The 18,505-nt window shown below is 41.5% G+C and overlaps 1 protein-coding gene across 3 annotated transcripts in view; it reads right to left on the bottom strand.

Annotated features, from left to right (window-relative positions):
- Positions 1-18,505, bottom strand: part of CAPZB (capping actin protein of muscle Z-line subunit beta) — a 111,736-nt gene that overhangs the window by 69,213 nt on the left and 24,018 nt on the right. For all 3 annotated transcript variants that reach the window (XM_030222299.1, XM_030222297.1, XM_030222298.1), the window contains exon 2: positions 7,084-7,173. In XM_030222299.1, coding sequence (XP_030078159.1) covers positions 7,084-7,173 — 90 coding nt within the window. The remainder of the gene's footprint in view (positions 1-7,083; positions 7,174-18,505) is intronic.

Here is an 18,505-nt window from a genome sequence, read left to right as displayed (position 1 = left end):
AATTGTCAACTTTACAAGGGAAGGAGCTTTAAATTCACGTTTCTTCCAGTGACACGGAAGCCGTTCACATGGAAGTTTGCAGGTTAGCCCAGGGAGGGCTTCTGAATTATCTGTTTGAATTAAGGAATGGTTTTCTTGAGAGATGTAAAAAGTGAACGTTTAAGCCATTTTGAAGATGAGCTGTGGATTGGCAAACAACCAATGACCTGAACCTGCAAATGCAGGGGTTTTTGCACAAACATTTTCACATTGCAAATAAGGTGAAGCCTTTAATAAAAGGCAAAAGTTTTGTAAAACGACATTTCTTTAGCTAAGAGTGTTAAAAACAGCCTTAGGGAGCATTTGACAAATCTGGAGTCAAATTTGAACGTTACTTTCCAAGTGTTGATGAGAAAGAAGAGACACACAAAGACTTTGGATTCTGAAACCTTTTGATGACCATGCTGTTGAGAAAGTTGGGATTGCAGATAATGCCAAAGAAAAGGGCTGTTTGAACTTTCTTCTGACAGTATGCTGAAAACACTGCGAAATGAGGGCCTGGAAAATATTGCAGCATTTTGGCAGATGCAGAAAAGGGAATACCGACAGCTAAGAAAAATTGCTACAAAACTTCTTCCTTTTGCTTCTCTCATCTAGCATTACACAAACTTAAAATGAAGAACTGCTTTTGTCCGGAAAGCGACCTGATTGTACGCTGAAACCGAGATTCAGATCACTCATTTCATCCAAAAAAGCCTAGATCTCCCATTAAAACTGTAAAAGCAAACCTGTATGACCATATCTCACCAGAGTCGACGAAAGTCCACACTTTCAGTTTAAGTGGATGCGACTGCATTCCTGGTATGTTCTAAAGACAGTTTCTACTTCTGTGTCATTACTATGTGCTATTTATTTTAGTTTTGATATTGCATGCACATAGAAAGGTGCCTTGGTTCACTGGGGCCTATAAAGTCCTCCATAAAAGTGCCCACACTAATCAATCAAGCTTCATCCTTTATTCTCTGGGAGAATGAAACAAGGAAGCTGATTAGTCACTATGGGCAAGTTCTCCATTCTTGTGGAGAACTTTGTTCTTCTTGTAAATCTCATTGTTCATTTTTACTCAGTTTGTAAGAAAAACACGACACCCGTCTCATTCCGTATGCCAGCTGCCATGACCTGTATTTATTATGAATGTGGCCATATTAGTTGATTTGTTTACTAATAAAACATCCATTTCAAAAGCATTGCTGAGCAGAGCTCGGAGGTACTCAGTTGAAATTTGTTTGACTTGGGGGATACCTTGCTTGAAGAAGTTGAGAAACGTGGTTGATGCAACACAAGAGAGATTTATTTATTTGATATTTTTAAATGTAGTCTTATACTAAACTGGTCCAACCTGTTTTGCACATGTTTGATCATGCTGGAGTGGAGGAGTGGCCTAGTGGTTAGGGTGGTGGACTTTGGTCCTGGGGAACTGAGGAACTGAATTCGATTCCCGGCACAGGCAGCTCCTTGTGACTCTGGGCAAGTCACTTAACCCTCCATTGCCTGTCGCATTGAGCCTGCCATGAGTGGGAAAGCGTGGGGTACAAATGTAACAAAAATAAAAAAAAAATGCAAGGGTGAGGATGGGAAATGTGGTGATGGGTCAACGCTATAACAAGGAAGCATGATCTTATTTAGTACAGAAGATCTGAATATTTGAATATGCCAGCTAACAAACGGCAGTGCAGCTTTCAAAATGCTCAATGTCAATTAATCAAAAACCAATCCCAGTTATATCTATATCAGGCTCAAGTACTACCTGTCTCCTAATTTCAAATTTATATAAGGTGTACTAGAGAATTCAGTATAGGCTGCACGTGCAGCAGAGCTTAAGTCTCAATGAACCAAGCCGACAAACTGCTTGCATGATTGCTCTATATATCACCAGTCTCCTTAAAATACTCCTATAACTGTGTGGATTTTTTCTCCCTATATACAACTAAGTACACCAATAATGAATTTAAATAATACTATAAGAGAGACTATCACATTTGAATTAGAAGACAGTTTTCAAATGAATACTGAAAGCAGTCTCATCCCAGCACCTCCATAGAAAAGCAAGTAGCAAACCACTTATCTTGGTTCAACGCTGCAGCAAACGTCCAACAGAGAACCCTACTGAGGTTCCTCCTAGTTTTCAATGTCAACTAATGGCCAATATGGCTTTCAATATGCTTGTTGAGATTACCGCATGCTCTGATCTACCTGAGATTTGTGATGAACTGACACATGCTCATTTCCCTCTAAAAAACTAAGATGAATTAAAAAAACCCACCACCAACTCTAGATGCAGCAGGCAATATCAGCGGCACATGAAAAGTGTGACTCCAGGGTCACTGGGTGAAAGTGAATGAAAGGTCCAAAAGCTCTCTGGTATTAGACAGACAATCTTATATGGTCAGTTTACCGTAGGAAAGTTAGCATAATACTAACCAATTATGCTTCAGGACTACTAAGCAATGCAACTGGCCTGGTGCTATGCAGAAGATGATATCACTACGGGAGGAAGTAAAACTAGCAGGAGCTAAAACTTTCCAAGTTCCAGACATCAGTCTCTTATAAGGCTATGCCATATTCCCCCTAAGAGTGTAAAGAAACATGTATAATCTCTTATCCTTTTCACCACAACTCACCTGTTAAAATAGCAATCACTAAATTCCCAAAAATCAAGCAGCAGATGATAATTTCATAAGTACATAAGTATAGCCATACTGGGAAAGACCAAAGGTCCTTCAAGCCCAGCATCCTGATTCCAACAGTGGCCAATCCAGGTCACAAATACCTGGCAAGATCCCAAAAAAGTACAAAACATTCTATACTGCTAATCCCAGAAATAGTGGTCTATGGACTTTTTTTCTTTAGGAAGCCGTCCAAACCTTTTTAAAACTCCGCTAAGCTAACCGCCTTTACCACATTCTCTGGCAACGAATTCCAGAGTTTAATTACACGTTGAGTAAAGAAATATTTTCTCAGATTAGTTTTAAATTTACTACATTGTAGCTTCATCGCATGAGATATAAGCAGCCTCCAGGTGCAGCTCCAAGCAGGACAGTCTATTTAAATGGACCTATAATTTTCTAGTGTGGGGAATCCATTTAAATGTACCCAAATTATCCCAAACACTCTTTCCTTTCACAATTTCACAAGGTATTCCCACAATGAGCTAATTCATAATCAACTACTATCAAACGGGGGATCTTCAGAGTTTCAAGTACTTCCACCATCCAGGGACTAAGCCTCAATAGTTTTTTATGGTGTTGCCTGCATCGTCATTGATCAACCCGTGATTTTTTATTTTTCTACAAAAAACGTTCTTATTTATATTTCTTTTCACAATTTCTTTATAACGTCTCATAACTATAGCACCAATATGCTTCTGAAGTCCATATTTCATTATAATTTATCCACTAAGACTTAGCTTTTCAATGCGTTACAGCAGCACTTTTCCTCCCAGCTCCAACCTCCGCCGACTTGGCCAGGTTTCGAAAATTCTTCTTCAGGGAAGAGGCATGCATTACTGTGTATGTTTGGGCTCCAAGCAGGACAGCATACTGACTGAAGCAGAATGTGCTGTCTAAGCCACATGTTTTTGATATTCCTGACTACTCAAAAGTAGCTTTAATGATTCTCATGCAGCTAAAATAAATGCTCCAGTTCAACAAGCATTAAAACCCTCTTCCTAAATCCCTTATGAACATGCTTCTCTAATAACCTTTTAGCAGCACAACGAACAAAACACACTTGTGGGGGTGGGGGGGATACATCTTTGTAGCTGAAGAGCTGTGAACTTGGGATAGGAAGCTCTCTAACAACAGAAACCTGAAAGCTCTCCAAAGTGAACTGTAATCTGCTCTGCATCTCTGAAACAGAGGGAACGTCAGCAGTGTGGGTGCAACCAGCCAGCTCTCACTTCTGGTGACATATGATATAGCCAAGAATGCAGGAGCGGTTCATAAATCCAAATAAATAAATAAAACAGAACAAAAATATATTTTAATCATATAGAGAAATCCTGAGCTGGAGGACTATGCAATTAAGTCTCAGGAATGAATAAGCCTATACATACCAGTGCATCTTCAAACTCTTCTAAATAACTGTAGTGTCAAACACAAACCGTTCATCTTCAACTCTTTTGAGATGGTGGTGGGGGTGGACGGAACCCATAAACAGTGCTGAAGTCCCAGCACAGCTGATTATTAGCTGTGCTGGGTTGCTACTGGTCAAAGTTTGATACCAATGGTTGTGTCTCATGTTGCATGGAAGTGGGGGGGGGAGGGAGGGAGTGCAACAGCCAGGAGGGATAAAAAGAAAAGCAGCAAACTCTGAGTCAGTCTCTCTCTCCCTCTCTCTCTCTATATATATATCCATATATATATCTATATATCTATCTATCCATATATATAAATATATAGCTATATATATATCTATATATAAAATGTTATAGCCCACCTATCACAATAAAAGTCCTAGACAGGCCACAAATACTGCATTGCATCTTCTGTAAAATTCTTTTTTTTTTTTTTTCAATTTATAAATTTTTATTGAGAACTACAATTAACATCAACATGGGAATAATGCATTCCCCAACATATCCATCTTATATTATGCATTTAAACATCCCAACTGTCCGTCATCCTTTTTTTCCCCCTCCTTATTATTCCCCTCTCTCCCTCCCTACCCTTCCCCCCACACTCTTCCCCTCTCTGTAAAATTCTTAACCAATTCCACCAAGACAAAAAAAAAAAACTCTGCATGATTAAAATGGTACTTGGAATAAGGACTATCTGTTGTCTCCAGGACAAAACCTGCAATTAATCTATTTACAAATGGTTACTAATGAAAGACTCTAAAGGCTGGACAGCCTGTTTCTAACTCCCCCCCCCCCCCCCCCACCCTGCTGTTTTAAGTTTTCTCCCAATTAGGCATACTGGAGAGGAATGAGTGACAGGGTTTCTAATGAAGTGCAATTGCAGGTTTGCAGCAGCAGCAGATGTGGTGAAAGGCCAAACCACAAACAGTTCTGCTAATGAATAAAAAGCATTTGGGCTTCTATGGGGCAATGGCCCCCAAAAAGCTGCACTCGCCTACCTACCCCTGTTCCTTTTGCATCTTAATCGTCTTAAGCTCAAGGTTAAAAATGCTAGATTAATCTGACACTCAAGAAAGGCTAGGAGGAATCTTTTCTTTCCCAGAAACTAAGACCTTGCTACCTTCCCATTCTTTGTTTTTTTTTTGTTACATTTGTACTCCGCGCTTTCCCACTCATGGCAGGCTCAATGCGGCTTACATATTGTATACAGGTACTTATTTGTACCTGGGGCAGTGGAGGGTTAAGTGACTTGCCCAGAGTCACAAGGAGCTGCCTGTGCCTGAAGTGGGAATCAAACTCAGTTCCTCAGTTCCCCAGGACCAAAGTCCACCACCCTAACCACTAGGCCTCTCCTCCACTATTGCTACTATTGGAGATTCTACAGGGAATGTTGCTATTCCACTAGCAACATTCCATGTAGAAGTCGGCCCTTGCAGATCACCAATGTGGCTGCGCAGGCTTCTGCTTCTGTGAGTCTGACGTACGTGCAGGACGTCAGACTCACAGAAACAGAAGCCTGCGCAGCCTTCTACATGGAATGTTGCTAGTGGAATAGCAACATTCCATGTAGAATCTCCAATAGTAGCAACATTCCATGTAGAATCTCCAATAGTATCTCTTTTATTTTTGTTACATTTGTACCCTGCGCTTTCCCACTCATGGCAGGCTCAATGCGGCTTACATGGGGCAATGGAGGGTTAAGTGACTTGCCCAGAGTCACAAGGAGCTGCCTGTGCCGGGAATCAAACTCAGTTCCTCAGTTCCCCAGGACCAAAGTCCACCACCCTAACCACTAGGCCACTCCTCCACTTTTCTTCATTAAACCAGCTTTTTAACCTAGATGTTTAAAAATTCCCTGTGTATAGCACTAAACTATACTACTATATATATATTTAAATGGCAAAGAGAAAGGCGTTCTTGCTATAAATTCCACATGCAGGTTACCTACAATTTGTTTGTTGATCTTTCTTTCTAAGCATGCTCCCAATTCTTTTTCTCGCTTCTGTGAGTCTTTACTCAACTGAGTGCCCGACAGTCTACCAAGCAGCTCCCCCAGAGGTTCACGGGGCTTAACTAACGCATGCGACCCTCAAAAGTACCTGAAATTACCAAGCAAAAACCAAATGGAAAATCTCTCTCCATGTTTTCCTTTTCTGGACATGGATTTCCAGACGAGCTCAAGGTGAATTACATGCAGTGAGAGTGGAAGTGCACTGAAAGGGACAACAAAAAACATGCAAAAACAAAAACAGCAATGGCAATCCATTTAATATACAGCTGACTGTACTTCTATACTGAGCACACGTTGGAACTCTTGTGGAAGGGGTCCTTTCACTAAGCTAATATGACTTCTGCATGTTTTGCTATAGAGTGATGCGGTGGTTTTTGAATGCGCACATGCTGTGTGTCCAATTTTTTTTAAAGGGGGCAAGTAAGGGGTGGAGAGTGGGTGTTCCTGTGCTAACTGGTTAGTGCACAGATAACATAAAAGTCCTTACCACCACCTACAAAACAGGTGTAAATGCTCCTGAAGTAATTTTTAAAAAATGGCTGCATGCTAATGGCAATATTAGTGCACGGCCATTAATGGAAAAAATGAAAATCAGGGTTTTTACTGCCACGGTAAAAATGGCCTTAGAATGCAAGAAAAACCTGTATAAAGGGTGCACACTAAGGTCCATTTTTTAAAACAGCCTAGTAAAAGGACCCCTAAATAAATAAATTAAAATAGAATTTGTAAATCACTGATTATTCTCTCTCTCTCGAGAACCACTGGTGGCTGAAGAAAAAAGATGCTACAAATCACAAATACTTATTAAAAAAAAAAAAAAGAAAACTACACATCGTAGATGCCAAGCAGTGCACATATGCAAAGAGCCATGTATCTTGACACATTTCCCTCAACCACCCTCCCCCCCCCCCAACATACACAACAACGTGGTTCACTAACTTGAAATGATCCTTACCAAATCTATGAGGTCGCTCAAGTTTTTCTCGATTTGTTGGGGAGGCAAACGCCTCATTAAATCCAAGGCACAATCCAGCTGTTGGTCACTCTACAAAAAAAAAAAAAAAAGAAAGAGCATGTCACTGGCACAGAACAATTAAAAAACTCAGACTGGCCTGTTTTACGCCATTTGTCTTCTCTCCACATGTCATCCTCTATTGAGAGAGAATTACATGATTTACTCTATAAAAAATTAAGCAGGAAAGTTTTCCTTTTTGGTTAGAATTTAAGAACACAAACACGTATGAAACACAACTTACTAAGGAGGTTCCAGACTTCAACTTGTTACAAGGAAAGGCTTATTATCAAAATGAACTACTATACCTGCTTAGATAAACAGGCAAAAAGAAATATCCACACATGTATATAATCAGCAACTCAGAATCTGGCAACCTCAGAGTGTGGCTATAAGCTCTGGCCGAATCAAACTTACTTTTAGTAGCCTATTCACCCACCCCCAAAAACAAAGAATAAGCCTAGACTCTGACTCAGCCCCCCCCCCCCCCCCCCATGAAGAGATCCCCACTGCTTCAGCTGTCTGCACAGGCCCTCACGCCAGCAGAGAACAAAATGGCTGCCATTCCCGCCTCCCTCTGAGGCGAAGCACCGAGATGCTGCACTGGGGACCAGAGCTGCAAGAAACACATTGCTGTGATTGAGGGCGCTCTGTGTGCATGAGCCCTGACTCAACCTCTCCACTCGGGAACTGGACTGCACACTGTGCAGCACCACTGGCTCGCCAAACTCACTGCGCTGCCTGCACTATTCCTTATCTTCTGAAACAGACTGGTTGCTGAGCAGGCTCCCGTAAGAACGCAGAACACTCCAGGGGGAAAACACGACAGGGACCCAGCACCACCAGGTATGTCTGCCCACTATGCTCAACCGGGAACCAGGCGACAAATTGGAGCAGGTGCAAGGCCTCAGGACCAGAGACAGAGGAAGTCTGTCCATCCATCCTGCTGGAGATAGAAGATACTGAGGAGCTGAGCTGCTAGCAGGGAGCTATGTAGTGGTGCTCAGTTCTGTATTCTCTATCTCCACCTGCCGGTCGATGGACATAACTACCCACTTGTCCTGGAATAGCGGGAATGAACTTAATGGAAACCATGTTTATTTAAGTGTTCCGTAACTTTATTCTTTAGTTTAAAGAAGTATGGTTTTAGGGACGCTCGAAAGGCAGGAAAACAGTTTTTAAGCATTAACGTTTTGGGGAGTGAGTTCTAAAGAGCAGGAGCAAGGAAGCATAAAGTGGAGGAACAAGTAGATTCCCCAAGTGCCTTAGAGGGATAAGGCAGAACAAGTCTATTGTCAGTTAGAGACCAAAAGGTGCAAGTGGGTGTATAAGGGATGGTCAGAGAGGCATCTGGAAATCACATTCTAAAACGAATGAAATATTAAACTCCTCCTTATAATGACTTATTGGTTAGTCTTGCAGACAACTACAGTATTAGATCAAAAACATTTGTACTGAAACCACTGAAATGCCTGTAATACAAAAAGCTACACCTTAATGGTAGTTCCACGGTCTCAAATTCCTTACACCTTGTGCCAAATGTTGGCTGCCTCATATGACTAAGTATCCTCTCTCACAAAAGACTTCTCTTTTCTTAAATGTGTCGACAGAGCTGGGCCTTGTGGCTCAGTGTCAAGTGCTGCACAATGCCATATGGAAGGCCTAGCTTTGATTCCTGCACAATCTCTGCCATTGCTCAATGACAACATCTAATGCCTGGATTTAGGCTTCATGTTGCCTAGGTTCTGGGGGAAGCTGCAGTCTGTGTGGCCCCTGGAAAAGATCTATCACTATGATGACTGGGTTGAACCTGAAAAGGATAATGAAAATAGCAGATGAAATCCTGCACAACTATGAATGGAGGCTCCAGATGTCAGAATCAACAGAGGTCAATTCCAATTGAGTTGGAAGCCCAAAAGAGCTGGAGAAAATCATCAATAAGAAAAGAAAAACCAAAAGGTGTTCAATGAGTGTACCACTGTTTTATGTTTAAAACCTAATTTTCAATTAAGCAGTTACAAGAATATGAAATGTCCCAATGGTGAACATTTAGCTCTCAAAGTATATTTCTATCCTAATATGATCACAGTGATTTGTAGCATATACAGTCTGACGTTATTCTTGTTTTCAAGAGCATTATATTACAGGTGCTATATTCTGCAGGTTCCCCAAATCTTGATGCCCAGAAATGTTTGGTTTTCTTTATTGCTATTTCCTGTACATCTTACGGATTAAATATGGGCAGAGTCTCAAGTTAACATCTTGTTTTGAGTTATTACTAAGTATGATTTCAAAACACACAAGTTTTTTAATGCAGTGAATTCACACACTCTACGTTTACTGGCAAGAACATACTTCAGAAGAGGTCCATGCAAAAGTCTAGGGCACTCAATCTCTTCACTTAGAGGTTCCTTTTACTAAGCTACAGTAAAAAGTGGCCTTAAATTGCCCTTGTGCGCTATTTTTCCCGCAGAAAGAAAATGGGCAAATTTTTCAATTATGTCCATGCGCTATGTTGCTATTATTAAGTGACCATTAAAAAAATTGTTGCAGGAACACTTACTGACACCTATTTTGTGGGCAGTAAGGGCTCACATGGTAATCCTGCACTAACCAGTAATGGTGTGGTAATGTAGCCATGCTGATTAGGGAAGAGGGAAGGGAAATGGGACTTGACATACCGCCTTTCTGAGGTTTTTTGCAACTACATTCAAAGCGGTTTACATATATTCAGGTACTTATTTTGTACCAAGGGCAATGGAGGGTTAGGTGACTTGCCCAGAGTCACAAGGAGCTGCAGTGGGAATTGAACTCAGTTCTCCAGGATCAAAGTCCACTGCACTAACCACTAGGCTACTCCTCCACTCCTAGCGCAGGAGCGCCCACTCTCTGCCCCGACACTTCCCCTCCAAGAGAAAATAAGTATTTTTTTAAGCACATGATTTAGTGCACACCGATTTGGCAGTTATGCCTGCTACACCATTTGCACGGTACAGCTTACTACAGCTTTGTAAAAGGGCCCCTTACATTTTTTAAGTTGTGGTTAAATTAATTGGAAATATTTGTACTATCTTTTGGCAGGTATTGTACTACAGAGTTGCTGATCTAATCCCTCCCAGAATCCCTCTGTCTGTGGTTTCCCCATAGAGTGTAAGCCAGATTATAAACATTTCCATACAAATTCTGCCATGCCTGGCCCCAGTTTATAACCTGGGCTTCCGGACTGCTCTTCTGCCTCATTCTGTTTCAGAAAAAAATCAAAAGGAGGAACAAATCAAACTCGTTTCCTTTCAAAGACAGATTTATGACAGCTTGGCTAGTTTTAAACCAACTTTTAAAGTCAGAAAAGATGTTTTATTGTCATTCCTTCACCCCCATCACCCTCCATTTCTCAGATCCTACCCTCCTCTCTTTCTACCAAAGATTTTGAACCACTTTGAAAAACAATCAGTATTTAGAAAGGACTTTCCTTCACCTTTCTCAATATTCATTGTGGTTTTAAAGGGATCAGTCTTCCTCCAAACACTAGCCATTATATTGTCCTTAAGTTTATTGGTTGGTTTGGTTTTTTTGGGGGGCGGTTGTTTGTTTGTTATTTAAGTTTTTGTCTGTTTTCTTTGGGGGTTATTGGACTTAAGCAAAATCTCAACCATCCTGAAACAAAGTGATTTAAATAAATATATGAAGCAAATATTGTAATAACCTAAATGGGATACTTTCTGGACTGTTACTTCAAGATGACCTCAAGGTACAGACAGAAACACTGTTTATAAAAAGAGGCCATGGAAATAAAATTCCAGTTTAATGTTATTTACACAAAGGTAATGGTGATGCTCTTTACACAAAAATTCAAGTCAACAGTTTTCATATAGTGTACTATTTTAACCAAAATAACAGTTTTGAAAAGAAAGGATTGAGAAATCAGGGCACTGGGAACTATGGACTATAACTAATTTCATTTATCTTACCTTTGTATTCACTATGGAAGCACCCACAGTGGTTTACAGTATATTAAAATTACAATTCATGGATACAAGTTAAAAAAAAACCCAAAATTCAGAACAGTTCCTAAACAACTCATAATTCAGGACCGAAAAAGGTAGATATGCAGTACCGTATCCAAAAGGCTCCCAGATTCAAGAAGGTTCAACTGACACGCCATTCTCTGGTGGTTGAATCCACTCTCAAATGAGCTGGGAATTCCAGGAGCCTTGGTACTCCCAGGTAGGGAGGCCAGGACACTAGACTTGCTTGGGAGGAAAACCCTTCAGGCCTCGATGCTCATTGCCCGCATCAAGTCCTACCAGCTCTATACAAGCCTCTACTTGCGTTCTTTAGTCCAAAGTACACTAAGTCTTGTGGATACTCAACTTCACCAGTCGGCCAGTAAGTGGCTGAAGTGCAGAAAATATCTGGCCAGGGGCATCTACGACTCTTTTGACATAGCGTCCAGACTCTCTGCCATGGGTGTGGGGATGTGCAGATTCTCATGGCTGTGTGTCTCTGACCTAGAACCTGCAGTGCAGGAGAAGTTGGCAGATGTTCCTTGCTGTGGTGACAACTTGTTTGGAGATAAGGTGGAAGAGATTGCCGACCTCATAAAGAAGCATAAGGCCACCATCCAAACTCTGTCTTGGCACCCTCCAGCAGCACCCTCATCCTCACAGTTCTTGAGTGGACCTAGATGGCAAACATACTACTCTCAAAGATGTAGGTTCTCGCTCCCTTAACTCGCTCTGCCCAGCAGCCCCAGCACTCAAATCAAGGTTGGGGATCTAGCCTAAAAGGGCCTAGCCACATGGGAAAATAAAGGAAACTTTAGGGGCCGAAAAAGTAAAAGAAATTAAAAGGGTAACTGAAGAAAGGGTAATTTAAAGGAAAAAAAATGATCCGAGAGGACCGAAAACCTGTGCGGGAAGGCACAAAAGAAAAAATACATGAGGAGAACATGAAGATGCGTCCTCCCTGCTCCATGGAACAAATAATGAGGGACCTGCGCTCGCATGTTGGGTGGGAATGCACCAGCACATGCATAGTGGGCCTTGCTAGAAAATTCTGTGCTAATATTCTGATCAGCGTCCTCACCAGGCTCTACTGGATGACGTCACCCAGTTGCGAGTATACGAAGGCCTGCTTGTCCTTGGAGAATTCACATCACAGTACTACTACCTCCTCCCTCACAAGACAGTATATAAATGGTCCAGTCACCCCATACAGAGCTATCGAAGAAGTTCCCCTTTTCAATCCACAATGTCATTAACAGGAGTTAAGGCACCCCTTTCTTATCAGCATACGTTTAACTTTTTGCACTGCCTCAGTCATAACGCTAATATTCTCATGCATATTCATTGTTAGATATTCTGAAATCCCAACTGGTCAGGGAGTTCACATAAACAAGTTTGGAAACCCACTACTCTACTCCGTGAAGAAATTCCTTCAAGAAGAGATTTGAGACATTATTGTATATAAATTGCTTAACCCTTATATAATTTATGAACTGCTTAATATATGTAATTACTATTGGTTTTCCTCTCTGTTGGCTGTTAGGATCTTATCTATAATACGTGACATAGCCCATCGCTTCAACCTATTCAGCATGTCCTCTGCAGAAATGGACAGGAAGAAACAGTACGAAAGAAAAATCAAAGTTGGAGACATTAAAAAAAAAAAAAAAAAGAAAGAAAGAAAGAAAATGCATATGACAGACTAAGGCTGTATATATTTTTCAGGTAACTTAAAACACTCAAGCCAGCCTGGTGGACCAAAAATAACTTTTTCCCCCCCCAAAGGTTCCAAGGGAGCCATGTATCACACTGCACCCAAGATGATATGTAGGTCTGGAAGACGTTTCACATAACAGACCATGCTGTTCAATGTAGAAAATAATTAGAGGGAACGTTTTCTTCAGAAGCATGCTTCTTTTTCTCAACTTAACACTGGCGGAAAGCATATTTTTTTTTTGCAAAATATATTCTCTGGCACAAACACAGAACATCTATTAACTTAAGGCAGACACATGAGATCATTGAACAAAATTTCAAGATGGAAACATACCAGGTTTCTAAACAACTGGCTATTTCTAACTCCTGAAAGTCTGAAGATCATCAACATTATTACATCTTGGCTGATTAAGAGAGACTCAACTGCACTGCAATATTTTTATATAGTGAACATTCTTGTGTACCTAGGTCACCCACATTCGCTCTTTCTGATCTTTTTCATCTCCCCGATTCTGCTCCAGGATGGCCTTATTCTCTCTCTGTACTCCTCTCATCTGGTTCCTCTCTTTGACCTTCAGAGTTGCCATCCGTTTCTCATTTACAGTTTAAGCCTCAACAGTTACATAGCAAAAAAACTGGAGACCACATACCGCCCCTCCTCCTACCCCCAACAACCCAACTTTTCCATGACAAATCATTGTGAATATACGCCAAAGCTATTAATATGAAGGAAAAAATTGGATTATTCTAGCGTACAAAAAGAGAAATGCTACCCCCCAAAAAAAGATGCATAGGAAAGCATTTCTTTTTTGTTTGTGGAAGATCCATATTTAAATTGGATTTGGATTAACATAAACCTGGAAACCTTTTTTTCCCCCTATGTGTATGTTTTTAATACCCGAGTGGGAAACAGCTGCATCTGTGTTCAAGTATCTGTACTTCTTCCAAAAGTTCTATTTATAGAGAAGATCGCTTGCAGGACTACCTAAACACACAGACCTGCAGTTTTTACACAGCATAGATGACATTAACGTGTCAGTATTAGGATGGGGTCAGTAGCGGTTCAAACACACAAGATTAATTGTGAACAGACTTCCAAACAAATCCTTAACATCCGCCATAATGAAGATATCTGCAAGGAAGAGAGTGAAGTGTTACTGGAAATGATGATGCACCTGGACTCAGCAAGTTTACAGATAAATTAAGGCCATCTGGGATATAACCTCTCTAATCATTCTCAACCTAAGCTTACATTTACCTCAAGATTAACAAGCTAATGTGACTTTCCAGAAATCCAGAATTCCAGTACCTTGGGAACAGGCCCCAGTTGGCTTTAAGTCTCTAAATTTGCTGTCAACCAAGCTCCCACAGAAAAAAAAAAATATCATTTCCTGTATGATGAACATCTTTCGGATTCTGGAAAGAGCTTACATTTTATAGAAAGGAGGCGAAGAACAAGTAGACTCCTAGAGTGGCTGCCTACCACATGTTCTCTCTTTTGAGTCGAATCCTCAAAGACAAGTCATGGCTCAGAATTAATCCCACTTAATTTCATAATGTATTTATATATAAAATTAAAAAGCTGTCCGTGTTCTGTGGTATTTGAGAATTTGCCAGTTCACAAAATTTACATTTTTTTTTTTTTGTATTGATGGAGTTGGCTGACACTGTTTTAAGCTGTAGCTCAAGGAAAGTGACATTCAAGTACAGTAGGTTATTTCCTTGTCCCTGAGGTAATGGATATAGATTCAAAAAAAGATGACACTAACATAATCCACCTGGCTCTCCATAAGCCGCTCTAATGAGTATTCCATCAAGTGGAACAAAAACAAGCTTCCACTAGGATGTACAACATCAGATCACTAATCTCATACCAAAGGTGTTCATTTCAAAGGCATTTCATTAACACTAACAGGTGCCAGTAGGGCTCCCACGCCTGTTGGTCAGCATTTTACAGGACCAGGACACTGTACCAGTGACTTCACAGTGAGAATCCTGAAAGTTAACTTTAAAACCAAACAAGAACGCAAGACCTTTGAAGTCAGAATGATTGAATATTTTAACACCCAACAGAAAGGACTTAACAAGGACCTGGGGTTCCTAGCCCATTATAAACCATAAAGCTGTATGTCTCTGTTGATCACCCCACCCCTCACCTATCCACACCCATCCTGTTAGAATATCAATGATATGCTTTGATGTCCCCATGCATACCTCCGACCCACCCCCATCCTCCCACCCTGTCAGACTGTCATAGTAATACTTGAATGTTTTCACTTATATACACTGTCAGCTAGCACATTTGCTTATTTCCGATCTGACGAAGAAGGGCAACCTTCGAAAGCTAATCAAGAAATGTATTATGTCCAATAAAAAAAGGTATCATCTTATTTTCTTTTCCATGTTTTATTTTGTTTGATTTCTATTGATAACCTTAAGAGTGGACTAACACGGCTACCACACTCCTCTAATTAACACTAACAGAAATCTTAGGAAAAAGCAGAACTTATTTTCTTTAACTGATCGATCATCGTCAACTACAACACTGAGAAAGAAGGGAGGGGAAGGGATTTCTGGATTTAACTCATGCCCCTTTTCAGCTGTAGCTCAAGGTATGCTAGGTCATTTCCTGTCCCTGGAGAGCTCACAGTCTAAATTCATACACGAGGCAATGGATGGTTAAGTGACTTCCCAAGATCACGAAGGGATGCTATGGGATTGAACCAGGCTTTCCTGCTCCACTGGTGCTTATCCTCTCCTTGGTCACCGGACTGTGGCATCCCTCAGGGTTCTCCATTATTGCCCATTCTGTTTAATGTAATGATGTCACCACTAGGCAACAGACTAGAAACAGCAGGATTCAAAACATTCATATATGCTGACGATGTTACCATATACATAACCTTCAAAAAGAACATTAAAGACATCTTACAAAAAGCAAAACTTGGCTTAAATTTTTTGGAAGCCTGGGCCTCAGAATTCAAACTAAAGCTAAATAGAGAAAAATCCTGAAGAGTATGTGGAAACCCTCCAAGATAGGGTCCCTATCTGTTGCTTCCTCACACAACGCCTCCATTATTTGCAGGGACGACGTAACTTGTGAATATAGATGGGGCAATTCCTATTGGTAAAACAAACGGAAAATATCAGATTCTCTCCCCCATCAGGCAACATGTGGGCTAATCAGAATCTCCTCCTCACCAAAACCTATTTAGATGCCCACAGGTCATCCAATAGGTCTCCCACTACCCTTTGGAGTTTGGGGACCCTAAGGACTGCAAATAGGGAGCACTTGAGCACCCACTGCTGCTGTTCCAAGGCATCCAAAGTGGCTTTGTGTATTTAGTTCATTAACTACTGCACAAACTGTGGATCCAATAAAGAGTGCTGCCTCTCCTGTGGGAATGCTGATGGTCTCCTCACTCAACTTTTACTATAAAGTCCATGCACAAGAAATCTGCAGCCAGTAGACAAAATGGCTGCCATCAAGGGACTGGCTGGCCCCAGTATTAAACCACAGGGATGAGACGCCTGCTCACTCACGGGATCAGGCACATAAAGGACAGAGGGAGCTGTGGCTGCACTGCTAATATGCGGGTCCTACAGGCCCTACAGAGTCTGTCTTGATCAGGTGCGAGGTACTTTCCTCCTCAGCGACCCCACACTCGCTCTGGTCTCCACTACAGGAACCCCCTTCACCGACCCAGACATTGACCAAGTAAGGAAATCCCCTCTCAGTGAGTGCTGCCTTGCAAAGCAGCTTGAAAAAAAGTAGGTTTGGGTTTTGATTTTTTTGCTCAAGCTTTATGTTTTATCCAGACAGCCCCAAATAATAAGGTGGGAGGGGGAGAAACCCACCAGAGGGCCTTACCACCCCTGACAGGGTCCTTGCAGGACCATCACTGCCAGAAAAAAGGTAGCCAGTTCCACTAGGGTTGGAACATGCGGGCTGAAGCCGTGGCAAAAGGGCGCATTCCTCAACCTTAAATCAGAACAAGGGTCTGCAGACCAATCCCTGAGAGGCACCTCTGGCCTGCAGGAACACGACCTTCTGGCCACATATCACAATTCATGACCCAGGGAGCTGGGGGGGGGGGGGGTGGAGGGAAGGGGAAGAATCCTGCTACACCAGTCCAATTTGCCCTACCTGCAAGAGACAGTAAATCCAGACAAGTTTCAGGGCTGCACCACTCCTTATTCTGTGCCTCTATCTGCTGGTTGGATTGCATAACCCATAGGTCTGGGATGGACTAGATGAGGAGAAAATTAAATTAAAAAAAAAAATCTTCAGCTTCCAATTAAGCTGCAATTAAACTGGACATGCAAATTAGCAGAAGAAAACTGGGTCAAAAAGAAAAAGTTTTCCAGAGCAGCTCTGCTTTGCCTAAAGATTAAACACCACAGTAACTTACTACTACTTCTCATTTCTATAGCGCTACTAGATGTACGCAGCGCTGTACACTTGAACATGAAGAGACAGTCCCTGCTCGACAGAGCTTACAATCTAATTAGGACAAACAGGACAAACACGGGATAAGGACAAAGAGTAGCAAGATTCCGTGCAGAATCCCAAAGAGTAGCAAGATTCTGGAATCCCACTGTAGCAACATTCTGTGCAGAATCCCAAAGAGCAGCAAGATTCCGGAATCCCAAAGACTACTACTTATCATTTCTATAGCGCTACTAGACGTACGCGGCACTGTACACTTGAACATGAAGAGACAGTCCCTGCTCGACAGAGCTTACAATCTAATTAGGACAAACAGAACAAATAAGAGCAAGGGAATTACTAAGGTGGGGATGATAAATAACCACACCATACTGCTCTCTCCCCATCGTACAAAATCTAAAAATTCTTGGAGTTACCATCGACCAAAACCTCTCACTCGATACTCACGTGAAGAACACAAGGAAAAAGATGTTCCACGCCATGTGGAAACTCAAAAGAGTAAAACCTTTCTTCCCGAGATATATCTTCCGTACCCTGGTACAGTCAATGGTAATAAGTCATCTGGACTACTGTAATGCACTGTACGCTGGCTGCAAAGAACAGACTATCAAAAAACTCCAAACAGCCCAGAATACCGCCGCCAGACTCATATTTGGAAAAACCAAATATGAAAGTGCAAAACCCCTAAGAGAGAAACTCCACTGGCTCCCACTCAAGGAACGAGTTGCGTTCAAGATCTGCACGACTGTACACAAAATCGTTCACGCAGATGCCCCAATCTACATGCTAAACCTTGTGGACTTGACTCCCAGAAATGCCATCAGATCATCCCGCAAATTTCTCAACTTGCACTTCCCCAGCTGTAAAGGATTAAAATACAAGCTGATACACACCACCACCTTCTCTTACATGAGCACGCAATTGTGGAATACAATACATGCACCCCTGAAAGCTATTGATAATATAACGAACTTCCACAAATCTCTGAAGACATATCTATTCAACAAGGCCTACAAAGAGAACCCATAGCCTTACAAAACTACCTCACCAACTCACCCAACTAGTACAGTACACCTTATATCATGCCTAACACCTTCCTTCTCTCCTCCCTCACCAATCTTTGTACATTACTAATTGTATCTAATACCATGGAACAACTATGTCATAACCAAACTCTGTAAGCCACATTGAGCCT

Source organism: Microcaecilia unicolor, chromosome 13 (assembly GCF_901765095.1).
Source record: "Microcaecilia unicolor chromosome 13, aMicUni1.1, whole genome shotgun sequence".
Classification (NCBI taxonomy): domain Eukaryota; kingdom Metazoa; phylum Chordata; class Amphibia; order Gymnophiona; family Siphonopidae; genus Microcaecilia; species Microcaecilia unicolor.
The sequence above is the reverse complement of the archived record's forward strand: the minus strand, read 5'-3'. Positions and strand labels throughout refer to the sequence as shown.